The following is a 24,588-nucleotide window of genomic DNA, read 5'->3' as shown; positions in this document are numbered from 1 at the left end:
AGCAATGCGACAAGCATGGGTGCCAGGATACAAACTGATAAGCATATCTGATGATTTGGTACTAGAATACTGCAAAGAACTGGCTGACCAAGTGCGTTCTATCTCTCACCAGGTTGGGGAAGACGCTGTCGCCAGACCAACGACTCCAGCACATGACCTGAATCCAGGTGACTGGGTCGTAATAAAGAAACATACTCGGAAAAGTTGCCTTGCACCAAGGTGGGGAAAGCCACGACAAGTGATTCTGGTTACCACCACAGCTGTGAAGTGTGCAGGAGTACCTCGCTGGATCCATGCCACCCATACGAAGAAAGTGACTGAACCTGAAGAAACTGAGGCTGAAGGTTGTGCAGCTGAGGGGTCCCAAGATATCGATCCTGAAGTAGCTGAAGAAGAAGAGCAACCGAGCTCCAGTCAAGATGATTGGATCCCAATAGTCGACCTGACTATAGATCCTGTGAGAACAAGAAGACAGACCTATTTAGATAGACAGTGGGATAGTGAGGACGAGACAGGTATAGAAGAAGGTACTCAGATCATCGAAATCCAAATCAAATCTGATTCTGAGGAGGACCAGATAGGGAAAGAACAGGTAATTGACACTCCACCAAGAACACCTGAGACAGAAGAGGGACGGATAGAAATTAGGGCGGAGGTTCAAGCGGAAGAAAATCAAAAGTTCGAAGTGCTTGAACAGGACAAGATAGGAGTAGACAATTGTATTCAGGAAGAAGAAAACGATACAGAACCAAGCCAAATCCAGCATACACCTGAACAAGGCCAGTTTAGGGACCAGGCAGAAGAAACCGATATAAGACCTGGACCTAGTCAGTTAGGGAGAAATACTGAAGACGAACTTGAAACAAATGTGCCACAACTGAACGAAAATAAAAGAGTGTTTGAGGCAAGTCAACACACAGTGCCAGTTAAAAGACTCAGAAAAGGTGACTCGGTACCCAGATTCGTAAAAAGACTGAGATTGCGATTAAAGAAAATAAACGAAGAACCTGAGCAGATAAATGAAGTCTCAAGTCAAACTGACCCAGCTGTGATAAAAGCAAAGAGAAGAAGTGCCCGTATCAAGAAACTGAATAACAAGTATCAGAGCCCTGAATGGACTTACTTTGTATTGGAAGAATTTGAAAATCTGGAAATAAGTGACGAAAGTGATGAATTGATTATTGACCAGACCGAAGAAGAAGCGAAACCAACCTGAAAAGTTGCTCGAGTAAGCAAGCTGTGCAGAGTTACAAAGAGGGGTTGAGGTTTCTTTTGAGTCAAAATGTCTGATTCCTCTGTGAATGGGAGAACGAGACGAGGTTGTTTTAAAACGTGCTGTAAAGTATGTTTATGTAGTGTAGCAATAGTACTGATACTTTGGATAGGACTAACAATAGCTATTCCTTCTATGATGAGTAAAGACCCGAACCTGTACCTAAATAATCACCTACCAAAAGACACTGTAGAATCACACACTAGAAATACACCACAAAGAATAGATGCACCTGAGAAGACACTTAGCCTTAAGCAAACAAAATTAGATTTAGAAGCACCAGAGGAGGAAGGATTACACTATAACAAAATCAAGAATAAAACTCATTTAAATGTTTTCGCAAACCTGTTAGTACATTATGTAGAAGCTATGGAAATAGACGACTGTTATGTCTGTATGAATCTGCCCACATCAGTAGCTGAAGGTGTGACATACCACCACTTGCCATTGACCTATGGAATCTCCTGTAGTATTCTAACTACTTTATTTTATAAAAGAGGACCTTTGCAGTATTATTACTCAAAATTTGATGTGATATTTTCTGAACTTCCTGTGCTAAGAAACCTGAATCCTGTACATACGACAAGAGATGTAGCCAAGTACATGAGTGAATATTTTCTAACTGTAGGTAAAATAAATATAGATGACGCACACAAAGATAACTTAAACTGTTCATTACAAGAAATAGAGAAAATGTTTCTAAATATGGTAGAGAAAAGAAGAGAAAGTTTCCAAAAGAAAGCAAAAGACAAGAATCAGAAAACCCCCAAATGGGCTGAAGGCATAGAAAGCACCTCAAATGGTGGGGCTAATGCTGCTATGTTGCTGGATTTCGAAAAGAAGGTGTAACTTTTTCTTCAAAGAGAAATAACTAGCTATTATAACAATATATTCATTGGTTCCAGTGAATGCGAACACAATTACAAGGTAATTGGGGGTTGGGGTTTCAAAGATGGGTCAGAGCCTGTGTTTCCTGGAATTTATTATATATGTGGGAACACTGCCTATTTCAAATTGCCCAACCATTGGTACGGAAGCTGTTACTTTGGTATTGTCGTCCCAAAGATATACCATGTGGGGAAAATCACTGGAAGCACTGAAAGAATTATTGAATTAGTCCGTAGTAAAAGAGAAAGTGTTGGTGAAATAGTAGGTGATATTTTTAGTGCATTGATACCTACAGTGGGAGTGGCTCTGAATACACACATAATTTGCAAATTGTCAACAGTAGTAGATCGGTTATCAACCGACACTGCTGGAGGTTTCCTGATGGTCAATACCGAATTGGTTGCGGTCAGATCTATGGTTTTACAAAATCGTCTTGCCCTTGACACGTTATTGGCAAAAGAGGGCGGAGTCTGCAGAATGTTGAAAGCGCAACATTGTTGCACTTACATACCTGACAAAAGTGTGTCAATTAAAGGGTATGTAAGAAACTTTACAAATTTGGAAAAGGAGCTTAAACCACTGGAGGTTGATAGTGCATGGAAGAGACTGACTGATGGTCTCACTGCTGTAGGTAGTTGGTTTTCTAACCTAGGTAAGAATCTTGTGAGTAAAATACTGATGCCAATAGCGGGAATAGGTCTATTAGTGATTATAATAATAATATTGCTGCAAATGTCGAAAACACAAAAAGAAATATACTGTGAACAAGAGAGGAGTGAAAAGAAATGTTGACGAGCTCGAATTAGAAGAATTGAATAATCAGATTTACAAAAGGGTGAAAAATTCTCACCCCAATAATGATACTGAGAAAAAGTTAAACAGAAAGTTTGAAGAGATTGAACTGGGTGAGATGTTAGAAGTTGGCATCTGGTTCCATTAATTGTGATGATATAAAATATCATCAAAGAGGGGATTGATGGAGCAAGGATTCGCACGTAAAGCGCCTTGCTTGTATTCAAGAACCTCAAATAACCCTAATTAATTAATCAATCTGTTTGTCTTATTAATTTACCCTTTATTCTGACATTTTGGATGTCCTAGTGATGCTTGCCTATATGTTTACTAATAGTAATACGCTTGCAGATTAAAATGGCTCCTGCTACGCAGGAATTTCTTCTGTGCATGCGTCGGTCATACCCATGGGACGTGACGTACTCGCAGTTCTGGTGGGAAACTCTTTGCACTTGCGCAGTAGAATTAAGATGGCTGCTTTGTGTTCTCACATGCCTGAAGCTTGCATTGCTGCTTTTGCTACCCTGTTCGTTCTGCATTAATCACTAAAGCTATAGTTATTATAAAGTAATGGGAGTAGTATAGAGATTCATGGTATAGAGTGCATTTATTTTTTTCTGTGTTCTAAAACTGTTTCTATTTACTTTTCATGTATCGTAATCCTTGGGCATGAGGGACGGGAATACTCAATTTTGAAAATCTTTTCTGCGCATGACAGTCCACCGCCAGAGGATGAACTCTGTGTCATTGAACGCCAGCCAGACAGAAGCACCAGCAAAGATGTGCCTGGGAACTCAAGTCTGACCCCACTAAGAAAAAGTCCAAGACTACAATGTATTTGTCAATAGACTGTCCATTGTTTCACGAACTGAAGTCATCATGTGAACCTGAAATTCGGTGGGCGGGTATGAAAATTTAAATGAGGGGCTTGAGAAAGTCAAATCCTAGGAGGTGTGATGACCTGTCCTTTCTTTTGTCCAATCGAAATTGGGGATTCTAACACTTGCAACATTTGTGGGGTGGTACACTGACCCGAAAACAATATAACTAGCATAGGTTTAGCTAAAGATTTTGTCCGACTTGTCCAAATAGCTGACCTGTCACTGACCCAACGCACTCAATAGCTGACCGAGAAACAGAGGTGCTGCTGAGCACTCTGTCAGACATACTCACAGACCCAATCAGGGTTTTGAGGACCTTAAGTGCTGGCGAAGCACTTTGCTGGGGAATTCGAGAACCCAATCGGGGTTTTGACTGATAGCTGCAGAGAGGATGTAGCGCAGGCGTTGCAACTGAACTGCGGGTGCTGGTCTCAACTTGGGTGGTCCTGTCCTGATCCTAATCTGGTTTTCCTGTCCTGGTTTCCATTCTGCACCTGCTGGCCTACTGGCAACGGCATTCCTTGGGGTTCTCCTGTCCTTAACTGACCCGTGGCCAGGGTTGGTCTTCACACCGTTCTAGGTAAATATAAATCTGTGAGGGAAACACACTTGCGTCCTTTCCTTGCTTTCCTTAAAACAGCTAAAAGTCTTAAATTCACATTGTTCCTTTTCTTACCTCCTTATTCTGACATATAATAAAGTCATACATTTGAACTGTTCTTCTAGCATGTTCCATTTTTCTCATCCTTTGAGCAAATTGTGAAATACCGTCCATAAAATATAGATGTTCCTTTCTTTACCCTTCCTTTAGCTGAATTAAAGTGGTTGCTCCGAATTATTAGCGTGTTCCATTTCTTACCTTCCCTATAGCTACATGGTTATTTCAAAATTTTCGTCATTACAAGTCAAGTTCCTTTTCCTTATTCACCTATTTAGGGGTACTCAAACTGTGACATTCTAGCATGTTCCTTATTTTTCCCGTCCTATAGACACACCATATCAAGTCTAATTTCTGAAATTTCTTACTAGCATGTTCCCTGTTCTTACCTTCCCGTTAGAGTTCTAAATGGTTGGCATAATCTATTTTCTTCATGGTTATACGATTTTCATGATTTTGGTCATTGATAGATTGCTCGCTGTGAATTTCATGCTTTCAAATCTTGAAGAAGAATAGATAAAGGTTTTCAAAACTTCCTGAGTCTGTGGTTATTATAAAGAGTGCAAATGTTATAAATGGTTATTTTAGACTGCTTATCTTTGCAGCTAGCTCCCTGATCCGTTGTGGTCATAGGTGCCAAAGGACAAGGATTGGCAAGTCCAGGTATAGGAATTAGTTAGTATTTTTGATTACTGATAGTAGAGTGTAGGTTACCCGATTAATAAATATGGTAAATTGGATTTATGGGCCCAAAGTGTGCATATGGTAAAATTGCTAGTCAGGTGACCTGCGCGCTCTATCATTAGAACAACAAATCAATTGGTAGAAAAAAAAGTGAAAAACCCTTTTATGTGAACACACAAAAAAGGAAGCACACACTCAGCAGCTGCTGAGAAAATGTCAATGGCTAGTGACTCTTGGCTCTAAAAGGCAGAGCTAGTGATTTTGCCAAATGCTTTTTTTCTTGCTGTCCGCATGTAACCCATGCATTCTTATGCGTGCACACACATTAGCTGCATATCCTGCAATGGGTTATCTGTGCATTCATCTCAATGCACCATTATGTTATTTTCAACTTAGCATTCTAACAGGGTGAATGAGTATGTTATAAATATAAAATAAAAGTTTAAAAATGAAAATAAAGTACTTGCCAGTGTAAAATATGGAGGAAAGCCCTAGGCAGCATTTATATCTGCTGGGTTCTCAGTAAAAAAAGAAACAATAATAATAATACTAAAAGAATGTAACACAAGGAGAGCGACAGGCAGTGGGTCGGTATCATAGCAGAAAGAAGCAAACAGACAGTGTGTTGGGGCACAATGGAAAAATCAGAGAGAGAGAGAGAGAGAGGGCAAATGAAAGTATGCGTTCCCATGGGGTCCTGAATATAAAAGACACAGAGAGTCCCCTCCAGTCAGCAGATGAAGGATAAAACTCATCTGATCAGAATACTGTGAGAGTGATATGCTCCTAGGTAAGAGACAGGCAAGAAAGCAATCAAAGCCACAAAGTGACACAAGGACAAAGCAAATGCTTGATAAATCTGGGCTCAAGTGTGCAGAATCACAGAGTTGCTACAAAGCAGCTTTAGTCTGGCAAGCAATAGGCATTTGTACAACAGTGTTGAGATAGTCACAGAGATCTCACAGTCCACCTTTGCCCTGATTGATAGAGCATCAATAGATCCATATATTGAACTATTCAGAACGCGCTTGCAGTGCAGCACTACACTGCTAGCATTACAAAATAATGATATTTAAACTAACAACTCCCCGGAGTTCTTGCAGTACACCTGTGATGGAGTGTGTCCTGGTCTCTGAGGGCTGGGACACTCAGAGTACTCTTAATGTGCACATCAGATTGCTTTAAATTCCAGATGGGCCTCACCCTGTCCTCTCTGTGAACTTGTTCAATTGCTTGCATTGGTGCATAGAGGTTTGCATAATCTGTAGCTTACATTTCCTTAAGACTATTGCTGCCAAGTGGCCATGTCTCGTTATGTAATGTGTTTTTGTGTGTTTATGACTAAAAAGCCAGGACTGGCTGAAGGTCTCACACACAATAGTGCCCACTTAGGATCTGTGCTCCACCGTACATTAGCACAAGTCTTGGTGTGCCTGGGTTACAAAGCTAGTCTCATGTTTCTACTCTTTTAGGATAGCTCTAGAGTGGATGTGTAGAGATCTACTTGCAACCAAGGTAACACGTTTCAATTACTTTAAGATAGAACATAGGTTTAACTTGCAGTGAGTAACTTGGAGATCACAGGGTTGACCCCCTGCAGTACTAACTTAGCCTTTCACCCTACCAAGGCCAATGAAATTAGTACATTTAGAAATGGCAGAAATAACAGTTGATTCTCATTTTCTGTTCCCCACTTCACCTTGAAATAAGGAATAGGACTTTGAGGCAAAGGTTCACTTCAGCCATAAGGGGTAGTGCCTAATTTGTGCCTGTGGTTGAGGAATATGGTATGGTTCCTTGGATTCCATGAGTTGAATAAAAAATAGCTGATGCAAAAAGCTAGATATTAGACTACCTGAAACTAACAGGACTGGCACCTTTCTTGAGTGTCGATTTGGTAAGGCCTTAAACAGCTACGGTCAGAGACCCTCCCCAAGGAGGACCTGTGGGTGCATTAATTACAAAGATGTTTAATTTCTTAGACCGAGACCTGCTACCTGCAAAGAACTCATATTCTGAAATAACATGATCAGAAGTGTTCCAGCTAGAACTCAAATGTTCAGAAACTTAGTAATAATTTTGAAGAAACAAAAACTGAGGGCTCTAGACCTGAAATATATGTTCCTACAGCCAGCCACACTCAAGGGTGTACACAGTGGTAAATCACAACCTTCACAGAACCAGATGAGGTCTGGGAATGGCTGGACATAGGAGAAGTTGAGGAAGTTGGAGGACATCGGAACTCCCTTGGAGTCCAAGTCAGGGGAAGCCAAAACAATCAGCAAAGAAGAGCTGCAAAGCATGGAAGTGATGAACGACACCAAGCAACAGATCCAATGAAAACAATAGTGCATAAAACAATGTCGAGAGACGTAAACCAAACACGGCGAAAGATGGAAATGCAAAGACACCACAAAGATGTTAAATGATAATATGTGTCTGAACAGAAGGCAACAAATTACATTACAAAAAGGGGTAATAAATATGATTGCCATGACATGTTAGTTGAGTTGGATAAGGGGGGGGGGCGACAGACACTTGTAGAATTCTGAAATTAGGTCCTGTCGCAGGATATACCATTCACACCAGGGCACAAGTCCTAAAAAAAGAAGTGGGGGGACGCTGTCACCGGGAGTGACGTCACGACAGGAAGTGACATCACGAAAGGTGGCTTGCACCATCAGGCTCATTGGCTCCCCTCGCTCACCCCTTAGATGCGATTGCATCTGAGAAGTCAGCACATGAGCAGCATGCTGTGAGCTCCGAGCTCCTTGTCCCAGAGAGGCCAAAGATTGAAGTCCAGCTGTTTGGCAGGGGGGACGACGCCCACCTGGTAAAATAAGTGGGGGGACGCCGTCCACCCGAGTGGTACCCCGACACGAGCCCTGGTTCACACTCATCAAAATTGTAACTGAAAGTGGCAGGATCCCCGTGGCTTACAAAACACGTGAACTCACGTTTACTCCGACGTTTTAACTTCGTTATATAGTTACCGGCAATTGTTTTTTACAACAGAGTGAGTGTTGGCACACGAGGCATTATAAGGCAAGACTTTAGCACGCATTTCAACAGTTCTACATTTACTACACGAATAATGAACACAAGTAGGTGGCAGTGTTGTACTAATGATAAATTATTCTCAGAATAGGGTGTGAGGGCAGACCTTATACATTGCACTGATTTCAGGCAGCTCAGCACAGCTTCCAAGCAATTCTGCGGTGCTATTTGCAATGTCAGTTACTGTGATTAAAAAAGAAAGAAACCATAGCTGCCAAGGTTTCAGATTGCCATGTGTGACATTTTAACAATTTGAGTGAAATTATGAGTGACATTTCAACGACTATGAGTGACACTTTCTCGCGAGCAAAAATCATGCAATGAAGACGAGGGAAACTTCTAAATATCAGAAATTACAGCCATTTGAGCAACAAGAAACTCCAAGAACTTCTTGAAACTGCTGCAGAGCACCAGAAATGGAAGTACATAAAGCCTAGTGGTCCCTCCTGTAACCGGACAGTGAGGCCTCTCCTCCCCTTGCCTTGTAAAATGATCATGAGGCCGGCCCATTCCTTAGCAACAGGATAGACCCCTGGCCTGGGCCTCGAGTCTCATGTGGCAGGTCTCTCAGAGACCGTCCAAACAAGCCCCAACAGGATTTTTGAGCAGAGGAGCCACTTAACTCAACAACACAGGTCTTTGTCTGTGTGTGACGTCAGTGTGTTGCCGGGCAGGCTGGCACAAATTAGAAAAAAAAAACTCATGCGAAGAACACTGCATAGAGAGCCCTGTTAACGGTCACGCACTGACCCGACTTGAAGATAATACCCAACTACTCATTGGTGCCTAGATGAGACGCAGTCAGAGCAGCTGCCTGGCTGCGGCCTGCGCCTGCTACTGTGATAAATCAACTAAACCAGGACTCTGGCTCACTGACTCTGTTATGATGATCAGACAGAGCAGCCCTGCAGATCGATGCTATTTGTGTGAAATTATTTTTTGCAGATCATGACTCATGTAGTTAGTAATAGGTGCTACGGGCAAGTGGGTGTGAATACCTGACGCAGTAGCACTAAGGGTGGGCTGTAATAATGAAGAGGGCTCCTCAGTTCTTACCTCTCTGCATAGGTGCTGTCTCACCTTCTAGCTGGCCTACTCATTTTATTTCTTTTTTCCTCAGAACTACTTGTTCCTACATTCACAGCCTTTCTGCCTTGCGTGACACCTATCTCTTGTCCCCCAGTTGTTTATTGTGCCATCTCCTGCTCTGTGTTTGTTCCCTTTCCACCATGGCTCCCGCCTGTGATCATGCAGGGTCCCACTGAAGTTGCGAGTCAGTGACAACTGGACTATATGGTAATGAGTTGTCCCTGCAGGAGAGGTGGACTGCGGGTGTTGATTGAAAGCCAGCTCCTCGAAGGCTTTTTATTATTTTTGTTATTTTTTTATATGAACGCATGTCAAGGGAGGCAAGAAGCTACAAAAGTGAACAGCTCTTGCTGATCATATGACTGACAACTGGCCAATGTCATATGTGACAGTCTTAGCCAGTCCTAGTTTTCAGGCAACAATACGTTGCATGCTGGCAGTTTCAAAACCCAAACCTTCGATCGAAATATCCAAACAGAAGGCCGAGAATGGAAAGTAATGTTGCTTAGAAATCTTACTCTTTAACCTCATGCGTGCTCATGACGAGCTCAGCTCATCATGAGGCACGGTTGCGCTGTGCTCATGATGAGCTGAGTTCGTCATAACGGCCGCAACGCTCGCACGTGGGGATAATTCCCCCACTGTACTGAACGTTCTGAGGAAATGGGTGTGGCTGTGACGAGCTCAGCTCGTCATGAGCACAGCTCCACCGTGCTGCGTGTTGAGCTGAGCTCGTCACGAGCACCGGGGCAATGTGCACGCCCCCCCTGCCCCCCGCACAGCGGGGGAATTACCTCCGCGGCGAAGGGGTTAATACAACATAACTTGCTTCCGGTTTCAAACTGTAGACAAACGTGCTCTGTTTTTAGGGAGAGGTTTTATTTTGTACCATCTGCACACAGCCTTGCTAAATATATATTTTGGTACCTGCCTCTGATTGCTACCTCAACCACAAGGTTACTTTCCATTTAGTTGCCACTTTTATCATGCTATCCTTCATCATATTTTGCATGCACGTGCAAACCCTGTATAGTGTCACCAACTGTATTAAAACTGTATTAAACACTTTACTTGTAGAGTTCAGAGACTAATCCCGGTTCCGTCCGTGACTGCACTCTGCTGCATGAATCGATGCACTCTACAGCAGTCTTCTTCTTCTCAATCCAGGCTGCTGACTCTCACTCAGTCCCGGCGCCGCTGGCCAGCCTGAGCCTGCAGTAGTAGTGTTTTGCGCCGCCTGCCACCCGCCAAGATGCAATCTATCATGCCTCTTGCGCGGCGGGCAGCCATCATTGAGAGACTAGGAGCAGAGTCGAGTTGTCGACTGACTCATATTGAGCCCCCGCCACCTCTGCCTCACTTCCTCTTACTCCGGATGTGACACACTCTATCGCCACATCCTGATATAATCCCGGCCTCCATGGTGTGCCACAGTGTGACTGACAGCAGTAGCATTCACTGCTGAGAGGGCAGGCTTCTCTCCCCCCTCACCCCCCCCCCTCAGCTGCAGTGAGTGAGTCGAGTGTGTAAATAAAGCCGCGCTGCCGCAGCCAATATATTTGCTGCATTGTTGCCAGACACAGGCTGGGCAGATTTGATACATTGTATACATTGTATCGCTCTCAGCCACTCCTGAGAGCAGATGGATTTAACTATTTAGGAACTCAGCCAGCAACCCAGCACGTCTCTCGGGAGCAGGAGAGCCCGGTGCACAGGTGCCACTGGTGGTGCTCACTGGCAGGTGAGGCGGAACACCGCAATGAAATGCGTGAGCATTACACCTGATGCGAGATACTTGGCAGAACTGTGAAACTGTATGATATGCGTGGTAAAAGTGTGCATGGAATTGTGAGCAATAGTAAATGGTATGTGTGGTTAAATCTGCAATGTAAAAACGTGCTTGCTAAAACAACGCATTAAAAAGTCACACCATGTATGCAGGAAAGAATGCAAAGCATTGGGAGCTGGGCAGAGGACAGGGGCAGCAACCATGACCAGAGTTTTAATTTGGAATGTGAATAGACTCTGTGCTAAAGTCAAGTCACATCTAAAGACAATTAGGCCTGGCCAACTCCTCTCAAAGGAAACCACACGTTGAGAGCAACCTGTGCCTTCTTTGGAAGGCAGAGATATAGATCATTGGCGCATGCCAGGTTATCTTGAGGCTCCTAGGATGTAGCCACACTGATTACAAAAATCCACTTTGCACTGCACAAGGTATGGTTGGACCCCCAATCAACATACCTAGGAGTGAGTGGGTCCTGGGGTGCGAGGAGAAGAGCAATTTTCAGCATGTATGCACTTTCTAGACTAGAAACAAATACACTAGAAACATTGGGGTCCCTGCTTCTTGAAGAACCGGCACATGCACACGTGGGTGGTGACGATGTAATGGCAAAATCCATAGACCGTTGATAGCCTGGACACATTGCCTTGACCGCACACTATTGGCCTGTATATAATGGGGAGTGGGGCTCCCCCAATAACCAGGATTGTTCCTGGGACACACATCGCATGGTCTTGAATGACTGAGTGTTGCTACCAATATCAGTACCCTCCATCAAAGTGGACAGAAGTGTTAAGGGTGGAAATAAAAGACTGCACTGCTGCCTCTCATGTTCTGGACGTTACAAAAAAGGGGGGTTGAACCCATGCAGTCACGGGGACCTGGGCGCTATGTGATACATATATAAGAGGGGTCCCCGCGAGAGAGGAAGGTGTATTGTGGAATACATACACTGGAATTATTTGAGAAAAACAATAGAGCAAAAATTTGCAATAAAGCAATTTTCGATTGGTATTGTGATTTATTACACAATACTATGTGATTGCCAGTTGCAGTATATAATCACAGAAGTTAATAATTACAAGCCCCAAGGGGGAAGGAAAGGAGAAAGGGAGGGGAAGTAGTGCTCAAGGGAGTGTTAGAACAAGGAAAGTAACACAGTATCAAAAAGTAACAGATGTATTACAAAATTGCAGACATTATCAAAACAATTATAATACAAAGGCCCAAGTACAAGGCAGAATTTGAAAATTGTTCACTAGATAAAATTCAACAGTCACATCTGAATACTAGATGAATCGGGGGGGTGCCGGAAATTCAACGTAAAGGAAACCAGTCAACGTTTCGACCCCTATCTGCAGGCCAATTAAAGTCCTTTCACGGGGTCTTCATCAGGACGTCACAAAGGGAGAGGGGGGTGTGGGGCAATTCATGGAGTACGGCCCAGCCGGGCTCTGTACATGGAGAGAAACGCCACGCTGGAAGTCGTGGTCAATCTAGTAAGGTGGAAACCTCAACTCTGGGTCGTTGTGAATCGAACCTTCAAAGGATCCACGGGTCTGGCACAGTGCGGAAAAAACAAATTGTCTGCTTTTACAAATAGTCTCAGATAAATGAGCGAAACCACGCCGTCTACATAGGTCATTCAGTCAAACTCCGTAGCGTTGAGAACGCGGAGTGAGAAGTTCACAGATACAGCTCGAAGCGGGAATTGTATTCGCGCGCCTGTTTATTTGGTAGTCAGGGAAACGAGCGGGCAGCATCGTCTGCACTGGTCATACCGCGAACTCCGACACTGCGGAGTTCGCGGTATGACCAGTGCAGACGATGCTGCCCGCTCGTTTCCCTGACTACCAAATAAACAGGCGCGCGAATACAATTCCCGCTTCGAGCTGTATCTGTGAACTTCTCACTCCGCGTTCTCAACGCTACGGAGTTTGACTGAATGACCTATGTAGACGGCGTGGTTTCGCTCATTTATCTGAGACTATTTGTAAAAGCAGACAATTTGCTTTTTCCGCACTGTGCCAGACCCATGGATCCTTTGAAGGTTCGATTCACAACGACCCAGAGTTGAGGTTTCCACCTTACTAGATTGACCACGACTTCCAGCGTGGCGTTTCTCTCCATGTACAGAGCCCGGCTGGGCCGTACTCCATGAATTGCCCCACACCCCCCTCTCCCTTTGTGACGTCCTGATGAAGACCCCGTGAAAGGACTTTAATTGGCCTGCAGATAGGGGTCGAAACGTCGACTGGTTTCCTTTACGTTGAATTTCCGGCACCTCCCCGATTCATCTAGTATTCAGATGTGACCGTTGAATTTTATCTAGTGAACAATTTTCAAATTCTGCCTTGTACTTGGGCCTTTGTATTATAATTGTTTTGATAATGTCTGCAATTTTGTAATACATCTGTTACTTTTTGATACTGTGTTACTTTCCTTGTTCTAACACTCCCTTGAGCACTACTTCCCCTCCCTTTCTCCTTTCCTTCCCCCTTGGGGCTTGTAATTACTAACTTCTGTGATTATATACTGCAACTGGCAATCACATAGTATTGTGTAATAAATCACAATACCAATCGAAAATTGCTTTATTACAAATTTTTGCTCTATTGTTTTTCTCAAATAATTCCAGTGTATGTATTCCACAATACACCTTCCTCTCTCGCGGGGACCCCTCTTATATATGTATCTCATGTTCTGGAGGCATGGAGGAGAAACATGGAAAAGACAGGATGCGTAAAGGTGCTAATACACAAAACACTAATGGGAAAAATAGCTCAAGAAAGACAGATGCAACTGAATGCTTTCAATCAATGGCACCTTCTTTATCTGTCCAAGCTGATTGATGTGGTAGGAATTGGTGAATGAAAACCTTCACAGATATGGAGGAGGAATATGAACTGTCAAAGGAACAGGAGTAAAAATACCCAAACAAATGGAACAAGTTTTTGCAGCGAATTTCTTGACTCGGCAACAGAACCCAATGTCACCCCCATTAACAGAAAAGCTTACGACAGGAGCCTTGTCATGCATTTCCAAAATTCTTGTCCACAACCCTCCAGACCACTTGAATGGCCTACAGGAAAGATGGGAGAATGACCGGGATTCAAAGGAGGATATAAGTTGGGAGACGACCTTGATGCACCGAAGAGAAGAGGTTAGAAAAGCTAGTTTAAGATTCTTCCAACTGTAAATCTTCCAGAGCGAAACCACAACAAAAGCAGGTTTAACATAATGGCCCTGATGCTAGATGGATGATCTCTGTTTGGTTCCTGGAATATACTACAGCCATACTGGTCTGTGACATCTATCAAGGGGAAACAGGAGAATTGCTATCACCACACTGTGCTATCCTAAGTATCCCGAATGGTGTTGACATGCCCAGGAAGAAGTTAACCCTAACCGAGAGAGACAAAGCCAAATATTGAAGTAGTGGCATACATTGGTATGGACCAATATATGAGTTCAGAAAGGATGGTTATTGAAAGCAAAGGTTGTCCACACGATTTCAGGAAGACCATGGGACCATGTGTAGAGCTGTTGAAATTGGAATGAATGGAAGCACAGCGGGATAAACCAAGGATATAGGCTTCCCCTATAACTGTTGACGAGTAAACAATTGGGGCTTGAAGTGAAGAGCGGCTGACTTCGGAGTGCAGGGCTCAAGGGTCGATCATCTGCGGCAGCTCAGCTCAGCATCCTGTGACTCTGGGCAATAGATCACGTACTCCCCCCGATGGCCTCCCAGCCCCTGGATACCCTTAGGAGGATAAGCACAGGCTTCACAAATGTGGAATTTAAAGGAATGGAAGAGCATGAGAAATGGCATGTGGTTCCATGGATACTCAATCCTCAGTGGCCCTTTATTAAATCGATGCAGACATAAATTAGTGCAAATCGGTTTTGGATTGTGAATTTGAGGTGACTAAAACCCTGGTGTGGGTTGATATCAGTTTTGTAAACAGAGCAATGCCTTTGGTATCACCCTTTTTCCTTTTTATAGAAAACAAAAAACAAGAAAAACGACTTGAAAACAACAAGAGCTGTGGTTGTAGTTGGCGGACACTAGCACTCATTTTTGGGGACTAGGACTTATTTTTTGTTATCAGACTTTAAGAAATAGAAAGCAAGAGAAAGGCATAAAGAGGAGAAAGAAGAGAAATCAGGAAGAGAATATATCAAATCGGTGACAAATGGAGAAAGTCCGGATTTAAAAAACCACGCATGAGTGAGATAAAGAAACAGGAAGCAGGGTAATTAAAAGATTCATGAGGTGGAATGAGGACTAGGAAGCCTTGATATCTGGCAACCTGGTGGAAAAAGCAGTGGGTTCCTTAGAAAAACGTTGGACCCCCTGCATGTATTTATACAGAGTAAGCACTGGTGTTTTGGAATCCACCGAGTAAACCCGTTGCAGATTTGTGCCAGCCTAACTGGGGTCTCCAAACAATCAGTTAGATACAAGATGTCTTGGCTTGCACAAAAAGCACGGTTTTTTACAAAAAAAATTGATGAAGGGGAACATCCATTACGATGCGGTGTTTACAACGCACTACCATTACAACGCTGGTTTTACAACGCAAGTCGTTACCACGACTTGCGCTGGAGGGCGCTCAAGGCTAAGGAATAATAGATTTACTATTCCAACACCTTCCCTACTGTACGTAGGCTGCTGTTGGAATAGTAAATTTTACTATTCCTAAATCCAGCACTCTACAGCGCAAGTCGTGGTAACGACTTGCGTTGTAAAACCAGCGTTGTAATGGTAGTGCGGTGTAAACACCGCGTTGTATTGACATACAACCTTGATGAATTGATTAATTATTGTTTTTTATAAAAGTTGAATGTTTTTGGCGTTTGGGTACCATATACCGGCACACACACATGGCTTTAGTCCATTATCTCATGTCCATTCCCCCTTGATATTGCTATCCAAGAAAAAGTTAATTTCCTCAAGCAAAGCACACTTCAGATGCGTTCGGTCAGGCCACAAAAGCCATGAGAGTCTTGGAGTGGAAGGGTACTCACCTCACCGTCTTTGGGTGGGATAGTCAACTCTTTGTAGCCATGAGGTATGTACTCTTGGCTGTAGCTGAACCGCGGTTGCCTCATGAACTGCTTCCTTACGGACGAAAAGGCGCCATCGCATGCCACAATGAGATCACACGAGATTTCTACTTTCTCTTTGCAAGGTCTGCAGTGAGATACAAAATGGATAAAACAAAACAAGTTCACAAAATGTGCATCTCTCACAAAGAGGCCAAACAATGACGGAGGGTGGCGATAGGCTGGTTGCTGCGAATAACAATGGTGGTTCTTCAGCAGTTTCCATTTATACTCATTGTTATTAGCTTCAGTCCTTTGATCTACATAACTGGTGCTTGGTAGCAGTGGAAACTAGACTAATCCCATTCCTATATGCTATCATGTGGACACCTATAGACTGGACCTCCTTAATCTCAGCAAAGCTTCTAGCGACCCAAGTAACACTGCAAAGTCTTTTCCCAATTTCTGTTGCAGAATTGTCTCTCGTTAGCATTTTTAAGTAAGCAATCTGCATCTTACCACACATCACCCGACCATGAGTAAATAACTCAAAAACTCTAAACATGTTTTGTTCTTAGGCATGGCTATTTTGTCAGAGTTTAAGTTGCAACATAGATTTTTTTCTAGTAGTCTATTTTGAATTTTAAATTTAGCAATCGAATTAGCAGTAACAGTCTTCACAGTATCCTGGAGGACAGCGACAAAAGCAGTGTATTGATGTTTTCCTCGAGGTGCCTTATCAAAAGAAAGTAGGGCCATATTATCAAGTAAGGGCAATATATTATCGCCGCTTTAATCGGCAGGAAACTGCAGCGAAAGCGGCGATAATCGGCTTGATAATATGCCCTTGTGAATTCCCATAGAAACCCAGGTTCTGGTGTTAACCTGGACTTCTATGGGAATTCACAAGGGCATATTATCAATCCATTATCGCCGCTTTAGCGGCAGCTTCCTGCCGATAAAAGCTGCGATAATGTATCGCCCTTTCTTTATAATATGGCCCATAGTTACTGATATTATCCAATTACAATAAGACATAGCATCTCTTTCCTTATCGTGACAAAAATGTTTTTATATATTTGTTTCACTTGTTGATAGCACCTCCTGTACTTATCAGATATGGGATGTGCTATCAAGTGAAACAAATATATAAAGGATGTTTTGGAAGGATAAAGTAAGAAGATCAGATGCCTTGGGGGCTAGCTGTTTTAAAAGTGTGTAGTGTCTATGGTTGAAAGGTGGTGAATGTTTGAATGTGTAATATTTTACATTTTTTCCTTGAGTTAGTGTGGGATTATTCAGTGTGTACTCTTATAATATAAAATATACTCTCAAAGTTTTTTTTGTATACCATAGTCTATCAATGAAGTATTTTGTATGTCATGTGTGTAATATTATTAGTAAATAGTTTGATCTTTTTATAAAATAATGATACAATAAAATGCATTAATGAGGTATGATACGAGTTGGTGTTGCTTGGCTCTGTGATATTCACTTTGTTGTTGATTAGTTGGAAGTGTGCACCAGTAAAAAAAAAAGCAATGCAGGGTAAGCGGATCGGTCTGTTTTTCAAATGTTGCTTTTCTTCTGTCCCGTAACCCATATTGGTTTTCCAGGGGTCCCTTGTTTTCTTCTGTTTGCTTCCAGCGCATATCAACATTTCAGACGGATGTTCAAACGGAACAGGTCTACCTTTGATCCTTCACTATTTGAGGGCCTTTAAATGATTAAACAAAAACAATTCAATGACGAACATTCTGAAGGCTGACCGCCCTCTATTACCTAACAAAGGACATTGCCCCCGTTTGAGGTTTGCAGTCCTGGAGCTTGTGTTCAAAGTGCATTGTCACGTTGGGGAATCGTTCAGCAGCTGGAAAACAGCAAAAGAGACAAGTATGTAACTCCATGCCGCATAATAAAATCAGTCATCAAGGTCTTAGCCGAGTCGCACATTTTTATTTCGCAAATAAATCCCAAATAGAGAAAGGAGAGCATGCATATAAACAAAACAAATGCAACCTTTTTGTGCAGCAGCCTTTGTGGCGTACTGTTATGTGCAGGTAGGCCTTTAGGATCTGCGAGCTGGGACCATGCAACGTACGCCGACCTACAGGGGGCGCTGAAGCTCCTTGCACCATTCTCCCTGGGTCTTAGGCAGTGCTTTAAATGGGCTGGTGCTCACAGGTACTGAGTACCGGCACATCTTATCTTTTTTTCCCTGTTAGTTCCCTGTTAGTACCAACACTTCTCCTCAGCCAAGGACAGTACTGGTACTCATGTAAGGTAGGCGCATTGCTGCTAGTGCGGTTTTAGCATAAGGCTGTCAGAGTGCACCCTGTCTGTTCGTGTGCGACAGAGCAAGGTCCATTCAGGCCCTGCACTGTCAATCCCATTAACACAATCGTGATTTTGTGCACACACTGCAATCCGTGCAGTCAGCTGAGAGGGTAATATAAGAAAACCACAGGGGGGGGGAGGGGCGGGTTGTTTGTGGCTGGAGTATACAATGGGGGGTAAGGAGTTAAAACTGTTTTTAAGCCTTCGTGAGCTTTTTGATGAGTGTCACTCTGCTTGTGTGAGCGTCTCGCTGCTTGTGTGTGAATTTGTATTTTCATTCTTATAGCGCTTAATACCCCTGACGAGGCGCTGTGTGTGCGAAAGAGGAAGTGAGAGAATCCTGACACTCTCAGAAGGTACTTAAGGAAATGTGTTAATAATTTTCTGTGTGCATGTCGGCTTGTGCCCCTGTGTGAGTGCGCACATGAGAGTATAGGAGGATTTTGCCCAATGTAAACAAATAATAACAATTTCGCATCGAGAAGCTGCACGTATCGCAAAACGAGAAAACTTTATTATAACATGATCTTTGGCCTTCATGTTTTCTGTAACAAGTCAACCTGTTTTTATTTCATTACATCTAACACATGTTTTTGTTTGCGCTCCAACTGATGTAGGAGTCATTGTTAATGCTTCTATTCCACAGTCTCTTTCATCAGATGCCAGGGGCACACTGGCCATTGGCCTGAGAGTGCTGCTGCTGATTCGGCTGCTAAGCGTGATGGGCCATTGGAGGGAGGGGGGGGGGCGGAGGATGGAGTCAACAGATGAATGAATAGGGAAAATAAAATAAATAAATAAATCATATTCTGTAGTATGTCAACTCCCCCCCCCCCCACCACCCGCCTCACGCGGCTGCCTGTAAAGGTAGAATTGTCCCCTTGTAAAGAAATGTACCCTATCACGCCTTCTCCACCATGTGTAGCTATATCCAGTCTGGCTCTCTATGGGGTTTTGGTCCACCACTTCTGGGTGCTCTCAAAACCAGCAGCCGGAGAAGAGAGCTGGGGATGCAATTTCAATTAATTTAATAAACGTAAATAAATGTTGGCGCATTAGTAGCACCCGTCTCACAATACAGCGCTGGCTCAGTTCATGTTAACGCACAGTGGTAGGCCAAGAACATTCAGCATTGTGGCAATATGGCACAATGTGGACCTGGTATCACAATGCACAGACCCAGCATGATTGTCTCTTATGCAGCAATGGCCCAAATTAACATGCAATCCACCAAAGCCCATTATCCCACAGAGCTGGGATGATATAATGGTGGCTGACATGCAAGCTTAACCTCTTCGGTGCTCATGACGGGACCAGCTCGTCACAAGTCACAATGGAGCTGTGCTCATGACGAGCTGGGCTCGTCATAATGGCTCAGCGCCGCCCACGCGCGGTCGATTCCCCACCTGTGCGGGTGAATTAATCAGTGGGCGGGACGTGACGAGACCAGCTCATCATGAGCACAGCTCCACCGTGCCTCATGACGAGCTGGTCTCGATACGAGCACCGCGGCGCCGCGCTCACCCCCCCCCCCCCCCGCACCGTGGTGGAATTACCCCCGCAGGGAAGGGGTTAACATCACGCTCAGAGATGGTCAATGTGCAAAGTTTTAACCCGCCAAATTCCTTCTAGGATCCTTTGGCATGGTCTGATGTGGCTGGTCCAAACAATGGAATACAGTGTGTGAGTATGGCCATTGAGTATAACAGAGAATGAGGATGAGGACTTAACACAAGGATCAATCAAAAACTATGGTCCTGAAGGGGGCGGGTGCCCAGAACTGCACAATCGCTGATTGTTGTCACCTGGTTACAAAGAAAAAATGGGGAAAGCAATAATATTGAAGCTGCTATGCTGGAGCCCCACCTTCCTTCAATGGCAGTAAAGACAGGTGGAAGGACGATGACTTCTCATATTACATACCCCATTATATACATGCCGACATATTGGTAATACCTAACAGTTAGTTTTAGAGACATACATTTCAATCATTTTATTTTCCTCTTCGGTTTCTTGAGAATGAAGGAAAAAGCGTTAAAGATAAAACTATAATTTTAAGCTAAAAGCCTCCTGCCCACTTCACTAGTTTTTGCATGCATGCCGTTAAGAACTAAGTGCAGCTGGGCATAGGCCAGCTCAGTGTAGGTGGCATAACAAACACTGCATACAGTTTGCGGGGGGCAATGGGGAATTATAGAGCTGGGGCCTGGAGGGGTTCCCTCAGCCACATGGACGGCCACTTCCCCGGGGCTTCATTGTAATAAGGTGGGGGGGCTTGTGCCCCCCCCAAGCCCCAGGTAAACCGACACCTCCCTGGGGCTTGGCTAAATAACTAGTGTGGGGGGCTCGAGCCCCCCCCCACACTGCCCCGGTGACCACCACCTCCCCGTGGCACTGTTTATTTAAATGCAGGGGTCCGTTGCGGAACGCTCGGCCCCGGGGACCACCAACTCCATGCGGCCCCCCTCCTGGAGCCCCTGATGGCCCTGGTTACCGTCAACCCCCAGGGCTGGCCCCTGCAATGTCCCAGGGTGCCCAAGCCCGGGACAATGCTGTTTGCTATGGCTGTGCAGGAGCACAGCTCCAATCCTGCCACAGCAAACACAGCTTTGCTTAGTTGAAACGAGAGAAGGAAACCTGCTCTCGCTTTACCGAAGCTAAGCTGGATTGCTTTTAACGAAGGGAAGCTTCATGTCAGCAGCTCCCCTTGCTCAAAAGCAATTCCGGCTCCCGCAGGAGGTGGGGAGCCAGCTGGGACCGTGGGGGCTTTGGGGCTCTCCCCACAGTCCCCAAGGCTAAGGGCTAGTCCCAGGGAATGGCGTCCCAGAGGTCAGAAGTGCCTCGGGAGGGGTGTCACCCGGCCCCCTCCTTTGACTTAAAAAAAAAGAATGGCCGGGTACCGGGGACGGGGTCCCCGGGGCGGAAATCGGCCTGGGGAGGTCCTCATACAAAAAATATTTTAAATAATGGCTAAGCCCCAGGGAATGGGGTCCCAGGGGCCAATAGTGGCCCAGGGAAGGGAGGGCACGTGGCCCCCTTCCCTTTATATATTTAAAAAAGAAGAGGCCATGCCCTGGTAATGGGGTCCCAGGGGCCAAAAGTTGCCCAGGGAAGGGAGGTCATGTGGCCCCCCTCCACTATAAATATATATTTTTAGGTCTCGGCTGTCGAAAGCAGCGCAAACGCTGCCCTCGGCATTCAAGAGCTTCTTCGAATCAATACAGATTCCGAAGCTCTCAGAGGCGAAGTTGAAGCCCCGCCCATCTTTTTATTTGGCCAGCGTCATCTTAAATGCAAAATGCTGGCTTCAGATTGTAAAGGAGGCTTCTTAGTCCCTCCTTGTTGCTGCCTTGTCTCCTTTTGGCCACGCCCACCGGGATTTGAACTTTTACCGGCGGCATGACACTCTCTCCCTCATTAGGTGGGACGCACTTTTTCCCCACATTCGGCTTAGGCAAAGGCAGCCGCATGTTTATTTTCCCATCGGCGCTTTCATTAAAAGTGAAAGCGACATGGGAAAATAAACATGCGGCTGCCTTTGCGGTATTTGCGCTCCTTTACTGGCCATCCATTCTGTTCCCGAGAAAAGAAGTAATCAGCCACATCTTTATTTTCCAATCGCGCTTTCACTTAAAGTGAAAGCGCGATGGTAAAATAAACATGCAGCTGCCTTTGTGGTATCCCCACATTCGGCTTTGGTATCCCCACATTCGGCTTTGGAAAAGACAGCCACGTGTTTATTTTTCCATCGCGCTTTCACTTTAAGTGAAAGCGCGATGGGAAAATAAACACACGGCTGCCTGGCAAATGCTTGCTTAACTTGGTGCGGCGCCCACACGCACCCTTCTGTCCAATTCAGGGCGCTATTGAGAATATGAGACACTCTTTGCCGCGAGTATGTTTCTGTAGGACACGTCTATAAATGATAAAATACTTAACATTGTGTGCCAGGAAACGTTTAAATGAAACATGTTCTTCTGAAGTCGGGCAGTGGTCTTGTGGGGGGAGGGGCGAAATGCAGCACTTGTCACCACCTCAGGATAAAGTTGTCCTCAGTGAGGTTGTCAGAACAACAAACCCAATCTCTTCCCTCAATTATCCGTCCCCTGACCCCCTTCTCACAAGAGGAGTGGCTGAAGGATTTGGTCTGTTCTGTTTTTTTTTTCTTTTTTGTGTCTTTCTGTTAAAAAATGCGACATTACTTGTTTGTGCGACAATACGAGAGCGCGGAAAGGAGCCGACGGCGCTGAAAGGCTATCGGACCGGCCTCTGTAAGCACCCTGGTGGGAAGTCGTCTGACTTTTAGCAGAAAGACCGTCTATGCACACTGCATCCCCTCTCGCCACCCCTCCCCCGCAAGTGCCACCGTAGTGAGCTCCAACGTAAAGTTCCTCGGGTGTCTTGATGAAGGAGTCCTTCATCGAGACACCCGAGGAACTTTACGTTGCCTAGTACCTTCCGGGCAATAATGCACTCTCTCACTTAACAACCAGTGTAGTCTGGGAGATGTAGTACTGCCTCTCCTCAATTGAATCCATTGGAATTTCTTTTTTTTTTTTAGGAAATGGAACGTGGTGTCCCAGGTGACATGGAGTCTTGTTGTAAACTTTCCCTGACGGAACCTATCAATGGGCCAAGTGTGCTAAGTTCATATTTTAGCTGCACACAGTTTGTAGTAACTGCTGTTCTGCATTCAGGTGCTAGTAAGCCTTCACTAGTAAAGCAAAGTTGAAACTACAAGCTCCAGAATAGAAAGTGCCTGTAGTTTAAAAATATTAATAACTGTTCTGGCTAAAGTAGTAGTGGGTTGGCAAGATGTCCCAGCAACTGTAGCCTCACCAAGAGCAGTCACAAGTTACATTCTCAGCAGGGCCACTGCTTCCTTTCATCCTTCCAGATCGGTGTCCGGAATACTGTTTAATTGGGTAACTTTTTAAGTGGCAGCCCCTAGTCTGCCACTGTTAGAACTGAGCTGAGAGGGTTCACTTGGATTTCTGTGCACACTCATTCCCGTGGGGGGTGTCTGTTTATACTGAACCCAGGGGTGACACCTTGCTCCATTGAATCCAGTTACCGTTTTTTGAGTCCTGGTCTTTATATGACAGCCCTGCACCCAGTTATTTTCTGCTTGTTTCCATGGCTCGAGACACGAGTTCAGTTGATCGTGCACCTGACCGGCCTGTTTAGTGACAGATTGCAGACATGGTGTCCCGACACACGCAGTTAAGTATCAACACTGCGAAACTTACTAGAAATGCACCCCAGATCTCTGAGAGGCAGATACTTTATATGACATGGGAAAAGTGGGCTCTGGCCCAGGTCCCCAGCATTGCGCTTCAGGAGTGTGCCTCGAAAGCACTTACAAAACGTTTAGAAGGCTTTCTCTGGCCTGCACTGTTGGGAAATAGTGACAAACCTTAAGTAAACTGAGCAGGCGCTGGATGCGTGCGATGCCCTGTGAACTCAGTGGGAGGGAGGGGGCACTAGTGAATGAATACCTGTTCCTTCAGACCATCTGACTGCTTCCCCCGTGAGCTGACTGAATGAGGCATCTCTACGGTGACGCTTATTTACCCAGCAGGCTTGGGCAGGGCGGCTCAGGAGGGATGTATGACGTTATAACGCATACTATTACTCCGCAGACCATTACAACGCGACTTTTACTCCGCATACCGTTACAACGCATAGCGCCTTGGGGCGCTGGATAGTGGTAAGTATAATTTTCTATTCCAACACCAGTCCCCGTGGACACTAGGGAAGGTGTTGGATAGAAAATTAAACTTATTCCCTATCCTACAGCGCCCCCCAGCGCAATGCGTTGTAACGGTATGCGGAGTAAAAGTCGCGTTGTAATGGTAGTGCGGAGTAAAAAATGCGTTGTAACAGGTGTATACCCTCAGGGGGGCCTGGAGGGACGGGTACCCCACCTGTCCTCTCCGGTGTGACTGCTCACTCCTGTCCTGCACTGCGAGGCGGCTCCGAAGCTGATCATTGGACAGAGCTGTGGCCACCTCGTCCCCGGGGCGCTGGCCATGGAGGGCATGATAGAGGGCCTGGGGACTTACTTTGAGAATGGCAATGGAACTCGTGG

The 24,588-nt window shown here is 44.8% G+C and overlaps 1 protein-coding gene across 2 annotated transcripts in view; it reads right to left on the bottom strand.

The window, feature by feature from the left end:
• Positions 1-24,588, bottom strand: part of KMO (kynurenine 3-monooxygenase) — a 514,165-nt gene that overhangs the window by 207,597 nt on the left and 281,980 nt on the right. For both annotated transcript variants that reach the window (XM_078648707.1, XM_078648706.1), the window contains 2 exons: positions 17,943-18,030; positions 16,143-16,308 (listed from right to left, as the gene is read on the bottom strand). In XM_078648707.1, coding sequence (XP_078504833.1) covers positions 16,143-16,308; positions 17,943-18,030 — 254 coding nt within the window. The remainder of the gene's footprint in view (positions 1-16,142; positions 16,309-17,942; positions 18,031-24,588) is intronic.

The sequence above is a fragment of the Lissotriton helveticus genome, chromosome 6 (assembly GCF_964261635.1).
Source record: "Lissotriton helveticus chromosome 6, aLisHel1.1, whole genome shotgun sequence".
NCBI classification, from domain to species: Eukaryota; Metazoa; Chordata; class Amphibia; order Caudata; family Salamandridae; genus Lissotriton; species Lissotriton helveticus.
The sequence above is the reverse complement of the archived record's forward strand: the minus strand, read 5'-3'. Positions and strand labels throughout refer to the sequence as shown.